General features: G+C 40.5%; 1 protein-coding gene across 3 annotated transcripts in view; it reads right to left on the minus strand.

The window, feature by feature from the left end:
- tbc1d32 (TBC1 domain family, member 32) overlaps window positions 1-18,309 on the minus strand; it is a 228,770-nt gene that overhangs the window by 198,412 nt on the left and 12,049 nt on the right. For all 3 annotated transcript variants that reach the window (XR_007247581.2, XM_048531423.2, XM_048531422.2), the window contains exons 3-4: window positions 15,394-15,555; window positions 14,282-14,459 (exon numbers count right to left, since the gene is read on the minus strand). Coding sequence is in view for 2 of the 3 variants with exons in the window: in XM_048531423.2 (XP_048387380.2) it covers window positions 14,282-14,459; window positions 15,394-15,555 (340 nt within the window). In the remaining variant the exon portion in view is untranslated. The remainder of the gene's footprint in view (window positions 1-14,281; window positions 14,460-15,393; window positions 15,556-18,309) is intronic.

The following is an 18,309-nucleotide window of genomic DNA, read 5'->3' on the forward strand; positions in this document are numbered from 1 at the left end:
TCTATCCTTGTAGAGTATCCAGTGAAGTTGCAGGTTGCTTCTTTAACCGTGCCCCCAACGTTTGGACTGCTCTTTCTGCCGGACCACTGGGTGATGGGTGGTTTGGAGCATTCCTTATATGTCGAATATCATTCAACTTCAGTAAATACAAAAAAAATCCCCTCTGGTAAATGATGCCCTGTTATCTGTGATGAACATTTCCGGGTGTAAAAGACGTGTACTTCGGTGGCGTATCTGCCAGCTGGAAGAGGCTCAATGTATCCACATTTGCTACTTCACATACCGGACAGTGTTTCAACTTATAGTTATATGCACTTAGTATTAGGTACCACTGCTGAATTCGGACTGATGTTATGGGTAGCACTGCCTTGTACTCTTTAAGTAAACCTATCAGAGGTTTGCAGTCCATTATTATTAACAATTACTGTAATGGTTTAAGTATAACTTCCTGATTCCAAATATCATCACCAAATCTTTCTTCTCTATCTGGGTGTAATTATGCTCTGCACTACCCAAAGTCCTGGCTGCATACACTGTTGGGCATTCCTCTCCATTGGGCCACCTGTGAAATAAAACTACTCCGAAGCCATACAGAGAGACAACACATGTCAGTACCAGATCTTGTTTGGGATTATTGTGTGCCAACACCCAAGAGGATGATAGCTGTTTCTTCACCTTCCTGAAAACTAAGGCTTGGCTATGCAACCATTTCTAAGGCTGACTTTTTTTTTTAAAAAGAGCATTGATACAAAGGTGCCAGATTGGAGGTCAGGTTATATATGGCCTTTCTGTAATAATTCACCAGCCAAGATCCGGTACAGATGTGGGAGCCAAAGCACCTTTGACTGCCCTCACTTTATCTACCATGGGTGTAAACTAGACTTGTCAACTCTATAGCCCAAGTAGGTCACTTGGGGCACCTGGAACACATGTTTTTTCCCTTCTAAGGTATATACCTGCCTGGCAGAAAATGTCTAAGGACTACGTCCAAATTCTCCAAATGCTCTTTATTGATCTTCATTATTATTAGCACACCATCTGAAAAAATTGGTGATACAGGGTAGTCTTTGTAAAATGTTCTCCTCCATCCGCTAATAAATTGCATAGGCTGATGATATTGATACCAACAATTATGGGGCTGGAGGCCAGAGTGGAGCAGGACAGCCAGCATGCGCTGGTAGAACAAGGATAGTTGTTGGACTGGAGATCAGTGTGGGCGGTCAGCAGCTTGAGAGCCCGGTCAGACCACGTGTGAAAGCTCCCTTCATTGATCTCCTGCAGACCATTTATAGAAACACTGTAATGTTTATCTTTTTAGCTTTATTTCTTTTCTTTAAACTTATATGTGAATAACTGTAAAGGAAATGTAATTTGTTTTTTCTTTCTTTTGTATCTGGGTACTTTGTACCTAAGACGGCACCATGTGGGCGACATTGTAAACTTTCACTGTACTCTACTCGAGTACATGTGATAATAAACCGAATTCTAACTGTAGTATCATTCTGGGAATCCTCATTTAATCAAAATTACAAGTACACATGGCTCATATCTATCGTTAAACTATTAATCCAGAAACTCAGCTAATGTCCTGGGGACACAAGTTCAAATCCCACCACAGCAGATGGTGGAATCTGAAATCAATAAAGAAAAAAAAGCAGGAATTAAAAATCTACTGATGACCATGAAATCATTGTAGATTGTCGAAAAAACCCAACTGGTTCACTAATGTCCTTCAGGGAAGGAAATCTGCCATTCTCACCTAGTCTGGCTTACATGTGGCTCCAGACTTACAGCAATGTGGTTGACTCTCATTTGTCCTCTGAAATGGCCTAGCAAACCAATCGCTACAAAATCTAAAAGAAATGAAACCAAACAGATCAGCTGGCATTGATCAAGGCACCAGAAAATACAACGCCAGAAACAACCCTATCAACCCTGCAGGATCTTCCTTATCTGGGGGCTAGTGCCAAAATTGGGAGAGCTGTCTCACAGACTAGTTAAGCAACAGCCTGATGTTGTCCTTATAGTATGACTCCATGAGAATGACTATGTCCCAGACATCACTATTGCCATCCCTAGATATGTCCTGTCCCACCATCAGGATAGACTCAGCAGAGGTGGCAACACAGTGGAATACAGTTGAAGAGAAAATGGCCGAGGAGTTCTCAACATTGACTCCAGACCCTATGAAGTCTTGTGCTTCAGGTTAAACATGGGCAAGGAAATCTCCTGCTGATTACCACGTAATATCCTCCCTCAGCTGATGAATCTGCCCTCATCAATATTGAACAACACCTAGGAGGAAGCACTGAGGATGACAAGGACACAAAATGCAGTCTGGGTGGGGCATCTCAATGTCCATCACCAAAAGTGGCTCGGCAGCAGTATTACGGATCGGGCTGGTCAGGTCCTAAAGGACAAAGCTGCTAGACTGAGTCTGTGGCTGGCAGTGAGGAAGCCAACAAGAGGGAAAAACATATCTGACCTCATTCTTACCAATCTGCCAGCTGCAGGTGCATCTATCTGTGACCATAAGAGTGATCATGGTAAGAGTGACCACCTCATAGTCCTTGTGGAGACAAAGTCCGGTCTTCAAATTGAGAATAACCTCCAATATGTTGTCAGGCAGAATCACCATGGTACATGGGACAGATTTCGAACAGATCTAGCAGCTCAAGGCTGGGCATCCACAAGGCACTGTGGGATAACAACAGCAGCAGAATTGTTCTCCAGCACAGTCCATAACCTCATGGCTCAGCATATCTCCCACTCAAACATTACCATCAAGCCAGAGGATCAATCCTGGTTCAACGGAGAGTTATGGAGGGGATGTAAGGAACACCACCTGGCATACTTGAAGATGAGGTTCCAATCTGATGAAGCATCAAAAACAGGACTACTTGCACGCCAAACAGCATAAGCAGCAATCTTTTGCAGCAATCTTTAGCCAGAAGCACCAAGTGGATGATCCATCTCGGCCTCTTCCAAAGGTCCCGAACATTACAGATACCAGTATTCAGCCAATTCTATTCAGTCAACATGATATCAAGAAACGGTTGGAGACACTGGATACTGCAAAGGCTACGGCCCTGACAACATTCCAGCAATAGTACTGAAGACTTGTGCTCCAGAACTTGCCACTCCCCAAGCCATGCTGTTCCAGAACAGTTACATCACTGGTATCTATCTGACAATGTGGAAATTTGCCCATGTATGTGATGTACATAAAACGCAGGACAAATACAGCCAACTACTGCCCCATCAGTCTACTCTCGATCATCAGTAAAGAGACTGACGGTGTCATCAACGGTGCTAACAAGCAGCACCTGCTCAGTGACACCTAGTTTGGGTTCTACCAGGGCCGCTCAGCTCCTGAACCCATTACAGCCTTGGTTCGAACACTGAAGGAATAACTGGTTTGGTTTGGTTTGGTTAGGTTAGGCTAGGCGAGGCGAGGCGATGAGAGTGACAGCCCTTGACATCAAGACTGCATTTGACTAAGTGTGGCATCAAGGGACCGAGCAAAACTGGCATCAATGGGTATCAGGGGCAAACTCTCCAGTGGTTAGAGTCATACCTGATACATAGGAAGAGAGTCATGGTTGTTGGAGGTCAGTCATCTCAGCCCAGGACACCTCTGCAGCAGTTCCTTAGGGTAGTGTCCTCGGCCCAACCATTTTCAGCTGTTTCATCAATGATCTTCCCTCCATCATAAGGTTAGAAGTGGGATGCTTACTGATGATTGCAGAATGCTCAGCACCATTCATGACCCAACAGATACCAAAGCAGTCCACGTTCAAATACAACAAGATCTGGACCATATCCAGTAAGTGGCAAGCGGCAGGTAACATTCACACCACACAAATGCCAGGCTATCGCCATCATGAATAAATGACAATCTAACCACCATCTCTTGGCATTCAACAGCATTACTATCACTGAATCTCTGACTATCAACATCCTAGGGGTTATCATTGACCAGAAACTTAACTGGACTCACCTCATAAACACAGTGGCTACCAGAGCAGGTCAAAAGATAGGAATACTGTGGCAAGTAACTCACCTCCTGACTCCCCAAAGCTTGCCCACCATCTATAAGGCATAAGTCAGGAAAATGATGAAATTACTCCCAACTTGCTTGGATACGTACAGCCTCACCAATACTCAAGAAGCTTGGCATTATCCGGGACAAAGCAACCCTCTTGACTGACGTCACATCCACAAGCATTCACTCCCTCCACCACCAATGCTCAGTAGCTGCAGTGAGTACTATCTACAAGATGCTCTGCAGAAATTAGCAAAGGTTTTCAGACAGAACTTTCCAAACCCACAATCACTTTCATCTAGAAGGATAAGGATAGCAGATATATGGGAACACCACCACCCTCAAGTTCCCCTCCAAGCCACTCACCATCCTGACTTGGAAATATATCACCGTTCCTTCACCGTCACTGGGTCAAAATCCTATAATTCCCTCCCTAACGGCATGGAGACTCAATCCACAGTAAGTGGGCTGTAGCGGTTCAAGAAGGCAGCTCAACACCGCTTTCTGATGGGCAATAAATGCTGGTCAGCCAGTGACACCCACATCCCACAAATGAATTTAAAATAAAACTGTCCACCACACCACCTATTTTGGTGTCATCATACGAGAAAGACTTCCTATATTCATCCAAATCACTTATATAAATGACAAAAAGCAGTAGATCCAGCACAGATCCTTGTGGCCCACTGCTGGTCACAGGCCTCCAGTCTGAGAAGCGTCCCTCCACTTCCACTCTGTCTCCTACCTTAAAGCCAATTTTGTATCCAAGTGGCTAGCTCCCCCTGGGCCCCATGTGATCTAACCTTACTAACCCGTCTACCACACGGAATCTTCTGAATCCTTTACCAAAGTCCAGAGAGACAGAGACAATGTCCACTGGTCTATTTTCATCAATCTTCTTCACTGCGTCTTCAAAAAAAAACGTTCAAGTGAAGCACGATTTTCTACACACAAAGCAATGCTGACTGTCCTGAATCAGTCAGTGTCTTTCTGGAGAACTTTCCGAGTGAGGTCACATGGCACAGTTTGAGGGATGTAAGAATTGCATTTTTGAACTTCCTGAAGAGACCTGCCAGAAGTGTAGTAGCCCATTGTTACCTCTGACTTTCTTTACGGCTCCCCTCACCAAAAAAAAATTAAGCTGAAAACCCACCAAAATACTGTTGTAATTAGCCTTTCCTAATTTAGCACTTCCACCCGAGAACTGGTTTTATCTTTATCCATAAATATCTCAAAACTTAAGGAATTATGTTCATTGTTTCCAAAATGCTCTCCCACTGAAACATTAATAACTTATCAAGGCACTTCCCCAGTACAAGCTTTAGTATGGTCCTTCCTTACTTGAACTATCTATATATTGTTTCAAGGAACCCTCCTGGGCACACCCAACAAACTGTCCCATCAAAGCCCCAGGGGCTAAGGGGCCCCAGTCAACATTGGACAGATTAAAATCGCCAAAACATCAATAGCTCTGTTGCTTTTATATCTTTCCAAGACCTGTCCACGTATCTGTTCCTCTATCTCTGACTAGCTATTGAAGGCCTATGGTACAAGCCCATCATAGCGATGCACTTTTTTTTATTCCTGAGTTCTACCCATATGGTTTCCCTGATGAGCGGTCCAAGAATATCCTCTCCTTACCACAACTGCACTTCCTCCTTAATCAGTTCGGCGACTACCCCATCCCTAACTTCACTGTCAATCACACCTAAAACATGTAAAGCATGGTTGAGCTGTCAGTCCTGCCCTTCTCTCAGCCAAGTTTCTGTAATGGCTGTAACACTGTAGCTTCATTAACTAATTCAGGCTCTAAGATCATCTGTGTTACCTGTTATACTAATTGCATTAAAATAAATATACTTCTGCACTGTGATATGATGATTTTACATTCTTGGAATCTACCCCACTGTCCAAATTACAGGCAATTCAGTCTGCTCTTGGAAGTCACACCAATGTCAGCAACCTGATGTGAACAGCTCTAGAATCAGATCATTTAGGCAATCCTTATCCTTTTGTCAGTTTAACTATTACTTGCCAAAGTGCTTTAAAGTTAATACTGCATAAAGTTTTGATTTTTCCAGATTTATACATGTTTGCCTTTTCCTAAATGGCATTTATATATATTAGCGTGCATGTGCTTGTCAAAAATCTTGCATCTTTATTTCAGCAAGTTTATTTGTGATAGAAAACCAGTTACTTATTACTCACTGATGGAACCTGGTTGATAGCCTCTTAGTACTTAGACAGTATGAGACCAATATAATTGGCCATTTCACCAACCTGATTAAATATAGTATTTGTTGTGACCAGTGGAGTAGTGGAATAGAACAGGGATCAGTGCACCCCTCCAAACTCAGACCTAAGATATTTGAAGACTGAAAAAAATAGACTTATTTGGAATTGGGTACAACAAGCTATTAGCAGCTTCCTGTCTGGCACCTTTCCAAAGTCCTTCTGAAACTCCAAATAGATCACATCCAATGGCTCTCTTTTTCACCTGAGCGTTACCTCTTCAATGAATTCAAAAAGATTTGTCATGTGTGACATCTCCTTAACAAAGACATGCTAACTCAACCCTATTTTACCATGTGCTCACAAATATTCTGCAATCTCATCCTTAATCATGGACTCTAAAATCTTCACAACAATTGAAGTCAGGCTATCCAGCTTATCACTTCTTGTCTTCTGCCTTCCTCCCTTTGAGGACAAGGTGTTGTAGTAGGCATTTTCCAGTCCCCTGGGACTCTCCCTGACTTCAGTGATTCCTGAAAGATCTTCACCAATGTCTCCACAGTCTCCTCAGCTATCTCCTTCAGAAGGTACAGTCCACCTGGTCTGGGTGATTCATCCAACTTCAGACCTTTTAACTTCTCCAGCACCTTCTCCTTAGTGATTGTATTGCACTCACTGCTGCCCCCTAACTGTTAAAGGTCTGTGATGCTACTGGTGTGTTCTACTGTGAAAACTGCTGCAAAGTATCTATGCAGTTCCTCTGCCATTTCTTTGTTCCCTATTACTACTTCTTCAGCCTCATTTTCCAGTGGCCCAATGTCCACTCTTGGCTCTCTCTTACCTTTTAGATATCTAAGAAAATCTTGCAATCTCCCTTTACATTACTAGCTAGCTTACTCTCATATTTCATATTCTCCAACCTTATTGTTTTTTTTAAGTTATCCTGTGCTGTTTTTTAAAAGGCTGCCCAATCCTATGGCTTCCCACTAATCTTCACCACATTCTATGTTTGTTTGTTTTTTGTTTTCAAGCTGTTCCTGACTTCCCTTGTCAGCACGATTGCTTCATCTTCCCTTCATATGTTTCTTCTTCCTTGTGACGGATTTCTCCTGTGCCTCCTAAATTACCCCCAGAAAATCCTGCTATTGTTGCTCTACCATCTTGCCTGCTCAGCTCCCCTTCCAATCATCTCTGGCCAACTCTTCCCTCATGTCTTTGTCGTTACTCTTACTCAACTGCAATACCATTACATCTCATTCTAGCTTCTCCCTCTCAAAACGGCAGCTTCAATGTGATCATGTTATGATCACTGACTCCTAAAGGTTCCCTCACCTTCAGCTCTTTAAGCAAGTCTGTCTCATTACACATCACCCATGCCAAAATTGCTTGCTCCCTAGTGGATGCCACCATAAGCTGCTCCAAAAAAAACTACCTTGTAGGCATTCACAAATTCTTTTTCCTGGAGATCCACTACTAACCTGATTTTCCCAGTCCACCTGCATACTGAAGTTCCCCATCATCCCATTAATACTAAAGAATTTTGGGGAAGGAATTAAGTACTATCACTAGGAGGAGTAGTAGTAGATAAACTAATTGGGCTAAATGCAGGTAAGTCCCCTGGCCCTGATGGCTTGCATCAGAGGGTCCTGAAAGAATTCACTAAGGAGACAGTGAGTGCGCATTGATTGTAATTTTCCAAAAATCCTTGGGTCTTGGAGAAGTAGCAGAGGAGTGGGAAACTATCAATGTGATATCCCTACTCCAAAAGTGAGAGGCAAAGAATGTATAACTATTGACAGATTAGCCTAATATCTGTTGTTGGAGCCAATTATTAAAGGAGTAACTGCAGTACATTTGGAAAAGCATAATCTAATCGGAGTCAACATGGCTTCATGAAAGGGAAATCACGTCTGACTATGTTTGAGATTTTTGAGGAAGTCCTAACCAGCATGGATAGAGTAGAATAATACTTGTGCTGTATATGTGCTTCCAGAAGGTGTTTGACAAGGTACGTTGAAAAAAAAAATGTTTTAGTCATAAAATGGCATTAGAGGTCAAATAGTGGCATGGATAGAGAAATGGCTAATGGGCAAGAAACAGTGAGTGAGTATAAGGGATTCTCTCTCAGGTTGGCAAATATTGGGATTCAACAGGGATAAGCGCTGGGACCGCAAATGTTTACAATATATATTAATGACTGGGGGGAATAAAGTCAATGTACTGTCACCAAATTTGCAGACAACACAAAAGTAGGTGGAAAGGCAGGTTGTGAGTGGGATACAAAGAGTTTACAAAGAGCTATTAACAGATTGAGTAGTGGGCAAAAAGTTGGCAAATGGAGTATAATTGGGAAATTTTAAAGATGTTCATTTTGGAAGAAAGAACACTATTATTTAAATAGAGAAAATTTTCAAGAAGCTGTAACATAATTAGACTTGGATTATTTTTGTATAAAAATAGACAGCCAACACCCAGGTGCCACATATAATCAGGAAAATAACAATCACATTGTTATTTCAAGAGTGTTGGAGTAGGAAGTCTTAGTGCAACCACATCTGTAGTATTGTTGCTGGAGCAGTTTTATTTAAGGAAAGATATCGTTTCATTGGAGGCAGCTCAGCAAAGTTCACTATGACTGCCAGTATGGAGGAATGAGCAAAGGCTAACCAGGTTAGGACACTACTCACTGGGGTTTATAAGAATGAGAGGTGATCTGATTAAAAAAATATAGGATTCTTAAAAAAGCTTGATACAGTAAATTTTGAGAAGATGTTTCCCTCATAGGAGAGTCTAGAACCACAGAGGACAGTCTCATAATAAAGGAGCATCAACTTAGGAGTGAGATAAGGAGGAATATCTTCTCTCGGAGGGTTGAGTGTCTTTGGAACTCCTTGCCACAGAGTTGTGGGGGCAGTTCTTGTGTATATTTAAGGCTGAGATAGATAGATCCTTGATTAGTAGGGGAATCATGTGTTACAGGGAAAGGCAGGAAAGTGCACGAGGAATATCAGATCAGCCACGATCCTATTGAATCACAACGGCTCAAAGGGCTGAATGGCCTATTCTTGCACCTATTTCTTTTCATCTTATAGTTTCATAGCACTACCAGACTATGTAGGAACCCTACTGAAAACAAAATGGAACCAAATCATGTTCACAATTATTGATGCTGCTATATTGTTCCCTGAAACCACCCTCTGAAAACCACTTTCAGCAAGATGGTCTTTATTCTTTACTCATTCACGGGATGAGGGTGTTGCTGACCAGGAAGCATTTATTGCCCACTCCTAATTGCCCAGAGGGCAGATCAGAGTCAACCACATTGCTGAGAGTCTGGAATCACATGTAAGCCAGGCCAAGTAAGGATGGCAGTTTCCTTCTTAAAGGACATGAGTGAACCAGATGGGTTTTCCTGACAATTGGCGATGATTTCAAGGTCATTAGTAGATGCTTAATTCCAGATATTTTATTGAATTCTAATTCCACCATCTGCTGTGGCAGGATTTGTACCCAGGTGCCCAGGATGTTATGTGGATCTCTGGATTAATAGTCCAGCAACAATACCAATAGGCCAATGCCTCCCTCAGTGGTGGTGCAGAAGTAAACCTAGCTCTTCATGAGATTACTGATCAAGATCCAGTGGACCAAATTTATGTTTAAATTTTTTCAGGAAGTTGAGGTACCTGGGTACAACACAGCTAAAGCCCTCAGTCTATCCCTTCCAGGCACAGCACACTTTAAAATAGTATCATCAGATGATTAGGGCATACTGTCGTGATTAACCCGATGACTGAGACTAAAGATTGGCATTTCTCTTGTTGTCAAATGGGAATCACCTAACAAAATCACCAGTTTGTCTCTTTGAATTAGTTTATGGACACAATGCCCTCTGTAACTAATCAAGGTACAGCTTTTTGTACAAAAGGTATCAGGATTAGATTTCATATCTGTGTCCCTACAGTTCATGAGAACTGTAAAGATGGCTCAAGAAATTTAAAACTTCACAAATAGCCAGGGCAAAATGGGAAGAAACCAAAGCCAGGAGTTCATTATTTTACCATTTCCTTTACCAGCACTGTTAAAGTGAGGGCAGAGGATACGCTATTTTATAAAAAGACAAGCACATTATATCATGCAAATTAGATGTATTATTATACTATTAATGTGTAGGAGTAAATTTCTTCAACACTGCTGGAAATTAGAACCTCGGTTTGATTATGAAAAGGTCAATTAAGAAGCTTCAGACTGATGAGACGAGGTGATCCTGAAGAGTTTTTCGTTCTGTATCTTGCAAAATAACTACCATGTATCCTCCTAATTTTTTCTTTAAAAGTTGTGTTATAGAAGTAGTAGCAGTTCAGGAAATCTGCAAATATACATTTAAGAGGAAGTTAGAAAATTCTGCCTAACTAGTATTCGTACTCTTAACATTTTAATATGGACCGCGTGGAATCTGTGGAATTCACAAACTCGGAGTGCGATGGACACTGGAGCACTAAATAAATGTAAGGAGGATACAGATAGATATTTAATTTGTAAAAAGGAATAAGGGAAGGAAGGCAGAGTTGAGGTTGAGATTAGATCAGCCATGACCATATTAAACACCAGAGAAGGCTCAAGGGGCTGAATTATTTACTCAGGCTCCTTGTTTATAAGTGTCATCACCCTTTTTCAGACAGCTAGGGCCAGGCAGTTAAACACTGCAATTTCCAGCTATGCGCCTCACCCAAGATTGATCATCTTTTGCAGTGTGTCACATAGCTTTCCCACCACACAGGTTAAATTGACTGGCCTGTAGTTGGTTGGTGGCCCACAAATATCCCAGAGTATTTGCTAAATCAATGTGATTACTATTTTTTATAATATGTTTTAAACACACACATACATGGTAGGCTTTTTACAACAAAGAAACTTGGATGAACTAAAAATAAACGTATTTTAAAAACAACATTGTGATAACGTAATTCAGTTCAAAATAATTCACTAGCCTTACCAGATTGTGTCTTATTATAATCTTTTAATGTTATGGAGTATTTCACATTGTTACAATCGTACTGTGTATTATTCCAAAAGTTGCATTTTAGAAACTGGTTAAATTTAATTTGTGCAAAGCAGCCAACCATATTTACACAACCTGACACATCCTGATGAAAACAGTATCCTTGCTGTACCAACATAAAAGGGCAATTAACTAGTTTTTCTCAATGAAACAATAAAATTATGGCAAAATTAAAACATCTTGGTACTGTTAACAAGCAGCAATTTTGGTGTTCTGCAAAAGTGTTACACACGTACGTTATTCAAATTCCATTATCTCATATTCTATGTTTCTATTCAAAAGCAAAACAATCCGCCATGCTATATTTTAAAATGATATTTTCATGTCACATCCACTCTTAGCAAACTCGCCAAGAACCCATGGATCCAAGCAAAAGTGGCACATTGGATCCAAAATTGCCTGAATGTTTCCGTGACTGGAAGTCTATTTCTAGTGGAGTTCTGCAGGTCTTGATGGTCGGGTCCTTGTTGTTTGTTGCATACTTTAAATAATTTGGACTTAAACGTAGGGGGTACAATCAGGATGTTCATAAATGACATTGTGCAACAAACAGTGAAGAGAATAGCCACAAACTGTAAGAAGATATCAAGGGGCTGGTCAGCTGGGCAAAGTAATGGCAAATGAAATTTAAACTGGAAAGGTGTGAGGTAATGTACTTGAGAACAGCAAACAAAGCAAGGGATTACACAATGAATGGTAGGGCCCTGGAAGGTCCATAGGGATCATTGTGCATTTCCACAGATCCCTGAAGGTAGCAACGCAGGCAAATAAAGTGATTAAGAAAGAATATGGGATATTCACCTTTTTTTTAAGCCGAGGCCTAGAATACAAGTGCAAGGAGATTAAGCTGGAACTGTATAAAATCCTGGTTAGGCCACAGCTAGAGTACTGTGTGCAGTTCTTATCACTACTTTATATGATTACACTAGAGATGGTGCAGAGGAGATTTACCAGAATACTGCCTACACTTGAAAATCTGAGCTAAGAGAAAAATTAGATAGGCTGAGATTTTATTTTCCCTTACAGCAGCAAAGAATGAGATGCATAAGATTATGAGGAGCATACAGACGTTGGGCAGGAAGGCACTTTATCCATTTGTAGAACGGTTAATCACAGAGGACATAGATTTAAGGTTAGATGTAGAAGGCTAAGAGGGGAGTTGGGGAGAATCTTTTTCACTCAGATGGTGGTCAGAGTTTGAAACTCTCTGCCTGAAAGGGCGGTTGAATCAGAAACTCTAGGAACATTTCGGTAACATTTAGATAGCCACTTAGGTTGCCGTAGCTTCCATGGTTATAGACCAAAAGCTGGAAAAAGGGATTAATATAGTCAGATCTTTGTCAATTGATGCAGACACAATGATCCAATTAACTATCTTTTGTACTGTAAATGTCTGAGACTATACAGCCAGGACTTTCCGATGGCAAAACAGTCGTTAACACAGCATGTATAGGAATTGCACGTGGCATCCGTGTAGGAGCCCAAACATAGCACACTCAAAAGGAACTGCTTGGAAAATTGAGTTTTCGGCTAAGCAAGTCCTCTATGCTTGGAATCTTCCAAAAGTCTCAGTTAAAATCAGAGGCTTTGGATGATTCCAATGAAATTAAATAAAATAGTTACCCTGGAAAAGTAAAATTATTAAGTACACAGTCTTACGTCTGAGCTACTAGTCAGACCCTATACTAATTCTCACAATTCGTTTGCTTTCAACATTCCTCTCCCTCTGACTTAGGCTACTCATCAAGCCCTTCCTTCCAACTTGCAACTTCTCCACATGCTACAATGTTGTCCAGGGTCTGCACCATTGATCTCCAAACTATCAGGCCCCAGGACTGTCTGCCAGAGCTGCCACTTTCTCTGATGGCTGCCCAACAGCATTCCGAGAGGTAGCAGCACCTCTCCCCCAAAAGCCATGCAAACGAGACAGAGTCATCCTTCCCGGTTCATACCCACCCAGTTATCAGGAATGGGAATAGAATGCAAAGGTCCCCCTCAACAGGTCTTCCACATAGCTTTGCCATGGTTAGCAACCTGCAGACAAATGATTCAGCAGGTACAAAAATTAAACCTACACAGTTAGCATGATGTTGCTCAAGTCACCTAATCAGTTGGGTAAACTGTTCAATTTTCTGTTCACTCAGTCACCTGTATTACTTATTACAATTCACCTGAAAGCAAACGTACTTCAAACCAAGGCTTAAATTTCACACCATCACAACTTAGATGGCCCACTGATAAACTAAACTGATGTGTCTAAATGGAGAGATATTTTGTTAAAAACAAATTTCACTTCATGTAAGAGGAGATAGTTTTAAGAAACAGTTTTATTTTTATAACGTTTTGTGGAGACTGCTGCACTTGAATGGAATTATACTGCTAACTGCTACTGATACAGCAAATTACGTAGACTCCTTTTTAGTATACTCGGTCAAGAAAAGGTAGAATTAATCCAGAGAGATAAAGATGATAAGTAGTATCATTTAAAACTTTAAATGATAAAAATTAGGTAAGACTAGATTAAAACATTTTTTAAAACATAAAATCTCTCTTTAATTGCCTAGCAGGTCTGTGCACATATAGTATACCACCTACATATTCAAACCAGAATAATTCCAAATTTCATCACTGGTTTGTCCTGGCACAATTAAACAAAGTTCAACAGGTTAAATATTTTTTATAACAAAAACAAAGTTGCTGGGAAAGTTCAGCAGGTCTGGCAGCATCTGTGGAGGGGAAAACAGAGTTAACGTTTCGGGTCCGGTTAACCTTCCTCAGAACTGAAATATTTTGTAGTCAGTTTAGAGAGGAACAGATCTCACCAGAGTCTCTTGCACTTGATAACTCACTAGTCATCATTTATTTATTCTCAGACTGTTAACAGTGAGCAATTGGAATACTTCAAACAGAAAGAAAAGACCCTAGATTAAGAAGCATTTATTTACCTGATTGAATGAGGATCCACTATCAGAGCAACTGTCCATGCAGTAACTAGTGTGCTGCTCACGTGTTTTCTTTCTGTGTAGTTCTTCTTTCTTTAGTTGATCTTCTTCAAATTTATTAATTAGGGATTCAACTACAATCATCATTGTACTTTTTAAAGATTGCATCATCTCCTTGTATCTGTAACAAAGCATGACAAGGTAACAGTTCACCAAGCAATGAACTTTAGCTCTTAAACTAATAAAATTGCACTTAATTATCCCTGAGTAATTTTACAAAGCACAAGTTTGAAATAAGAGTAGATTTAAAAATCAAGCTGATACACGCAGTCCCCATTCAAATCAGGTGGCACACAACTACCTGCAACTAGAAAGTACGTGACAAATTAACTTAGCCCTGAAACAGATACAGCAACACCCTTGCCCCAAAAGGAGATAGTATTGAGGGGCATTGGAGATCCAACAAATAAACACAAAGGGATCCATCCATCACACTCAAGTGAACACACTATTAATAGGTAGCAATGGGACAGCTAGTAAATGCATCCTCAGAAGAGGTGCTGTTAAGGAGTGAAGGAATTTGAAGCCTGTCTGTTACCTCCTGCTTACAGTCAAGGCTGCAGGTACAAAGCTATCAGTTATTTCCATCGCTACCATTAAATTTCATAAAACCACATTCTCCAATGAATGCCATTACCAAATTGTGATGTGAGGTATTACCATAAACACCTTATTATTGTGCATTATGATGTGCATTGAGCATTTGGAGCTTAATTTTATAGTCTCAGTTAAAAAGAACATGGTGTTTCATTCATGTAGCTGCAGGTTTTTCATGGGAACCTTCAATTCTATATTCCCCAATTACACACTGCAGAAGCCAGTCATTCCACAAACTTAGAGCCTCCTGGAATAATCAGCACAAGTCCCTGTGGATGCCTAGAATAACCAATATGTAGAAGCAGAAGGTGTGCAAACTTTCATATCATTTTGTGGAATGAAACTTCAGAAGGCCTTCATATAGAATTCTCTTATTTCCAAGTAATCAGAATCTCAAATCCTGTAACTTATTTTTGCCAGTTTGAGTGAATAATGGGTGAATACTATACACAACTTACTCTTCAGATTCCCGAGTTTTTCTTGTAACTTGTTGAACAAGTGTATCTTGACCAGAACCTAGAGATCGGCCTTCTGCAGAAGTACATTTCTCAGTCTCCTCTTCAATCACAGAGCCCAAGGCAGTGTCTATATAGTTTCGAAGATACTTCACCAGTTCATAACTGAAAAAACACAGAAATTAAAGATCTGAATGAGTTAAAGACTTTCACTGAGTTTTGTTTCAATAATCATAAGTTATAATAAATACAATTACATTTTCATTACAAAAAGCAGACAGAAATACCTGTCATTCACTGATTATAAAATATGGGGTCATCTGGAACACAAAATAAGAAATAGAAGAAGTCGGCTATTTGGCTGTTGGAGGCTGCTGTATTACTCAGGCAGATCATAGCTGATACTCTACCTCATAAGAAAAAAATCTATCGATTTACATTAGGCAACAGAATTAAGTTGACATCACAAAAATAGCACACAGTCTTATATCTTTGAATTATAAGATGATAAGGTATTGATCTTACAGCAGATGTCAGAGAGGAACTGGAAACCTCCAGAGGGTCCGAGTGGAATTTGCGGAGAGTTGGGCCGAAAATTGAGGTTCAATGCAACTTTTGAAAATCAAGCACTAAACACTGAAGAGGTAGGCATATCACTAACCAATGTCAAATGGTATACAGTGGAGAATAGAGAATAAAGGAAAATACTTTAAAATTATTAATTTAAATATGCTACGTGAACACATTATTACCAGTTTTAAGCAACCAAATTCAGCTGCCATTGGTCAAGATTAAATCTGTAATATATATTTTCTATATTATTTAAAATTGGTTTTAGTTTCTACTACCTTTGTTTTGCTATTCATGTATTTGTTTCTCTGACAGAAGAACTACATAATAAGGCCATGAGGCACAGAAATGGAAGCAGGCCATACAGCCCATTGAGTCTGCTCCCTTTTTCTCAAAATCTTTGTTTCACTTTATGATTAAAAGTCTTTACATCTCAGCCTTGAAGATCAGTAATGACCCAGCCTCAACAGCCTAGTGTTAAGAATTCCACAGATTTAGTACATTCAGAGAAAAAAAATCTTCCTCATCTGTGTCTTAAATATACAGCCCTTTGCAGCGATTGTAATGAGGTCAGTCAGGTGGACATTGTGGAATGAGTTCCCTGATTGGGGCTATTAATCTGGGCCAATCAGGGAACCTTGGCAGACAGATAAGAACAGGAGAATCAAACATCCTATTCTGTGAGAGCTGGCTTTGAGGGAGCTGGATCAGTGTCAAGGACTGTACATGTGTGGATGAAGGAAGCCAAGATACATGCCTCTGTGTAGTTATTTCAGTGGCGATGATAGTGGAATTGATGACATAACCACGCAAAAGCACCCAATAGCTGAAGCCCAACTAGACTTCAAACAGATACTGTAACTAGCTTTATCAATGGAAAATGCAGCAAGTAAAGCATATGAGTTGTTTTCGATGGAAGCGGACACCCTAGCCAGTCCCACTAAACTTGGGAAGCAACACTTGAGTAAAGGTAATTGCCTAGCCTCAGTTAGGGCATATCCTGAACAGAAAGACTGTAGGTTACCTCACAGCAAAACCCCAAAACAAAGACAAGTCTCAGCCAAACAGTTAAAATTTTCTTCAGGATCCAGACTGGCAAGGCATTGTGATTGTTGCCAGTATATGGACTCAAAACAGCAAGAGTCCCAGATGACCTAAAGTAAGTAAGAGAGATCATAGGCCGGTATCTAGAAGTGGGCACACCCTGGAAAGTCCACCTACATCTGGTTTGAAGCAGTTGGAAGCAGTCTAGGCCCGAAACATCAGCCTTCCTGCTCCTCCGATGCTGCTGGGTCTGCTGTGTTCATCCAGCTTTACACCTCATTATCTCAATCAAAATAAACATCTGGTTTAGCAGTCAACTGGTCGTAATAGAGGTTAACATACAAGGACAGCTCCATAACATTCATCATCCAATGCTCTGGCAATAACAGCAAACCAAGCTTTGAAGGTAGGCTGAAAGAAACAGCCTACACATGTCTACAGAGGGAAAGGGATGCAGTGACTATAATGAAGTCAGCCAGGTAGGCCTCATAGAAGATGAGTTCCCTGATTGGAGCAGATTAACAGCTAACAGGTCAAAACAGGTGTGTTAAATATCTTTTCCACTCAGAGCTTGCTCTTAGGGAGCTGGATCAGTGTTAAGGATTCTCCAACTGTAAATAAAGGGAGACTTGGTGACAGGATACTAGCCTCTGTGGAGTTATTTCACTCTTATTCGAAGATCACGCTTCTGATTCTGGACACTCACACAAAGGAGAACAATCTTTCCCCATCTACCTTGTCAAGTCCTCGAAGAATCTTGTATATTTCAATTAGGTTGCCTCTCATTTTTCAGTATTCCAGTGAGTACTGACTCAACCTACTCAAACTCTCCTCATATGACTGTTCTTCTATCTGGTATTATATTTCTAGTGAGCTTCTATGGGCTGCCTCCGATGCCATTTTATCTTCCTTTCGATAGGGTCGAAAATCGGTCACAATATTCCAGCTATGCTCTGTCTGCTGCTTTTTACAATTTTGGAAAAATTGCCATACTTTTATAATTCATTCCTTTTGAAATAAAGGTCACATTCCATTTGGATTCCCCATTACCCACTGAACTTGAATGCTAGTTTTTTAGTGATTCATTGACGGGGACACCCAAACCTCTTTTTTTTGACACCTTCTGCAGTTTTTCTCCATTTAAATAATGTTTATCTATTAATTCTGCCAAAACGCATAAATTCATATTTATAAACCTCCAAATTTTTGCCCACTCACTTAATCTATCTATATTCCGCTGCAACTTCTTTACGTCATTCTAATTACTTACCTCCCACTTATTTTCAAGTCATCTAGAAACTTGGT

Source organism: Stegostoma tigrinum, chromosome 4 (genome assembly GCF_030684315.1).
Source record: "Stegostoma tigrinum isolate sSteTig4 chromosome 4, sSteTig4.hap1, whole genome shotgun sequence".
NCBI lineage: Eukaryota > Metazoa > Chordata > Chondrichthyes > Orectolobiformes > Stegostomatidae > Stegostoma > Stegostoma tigrinum.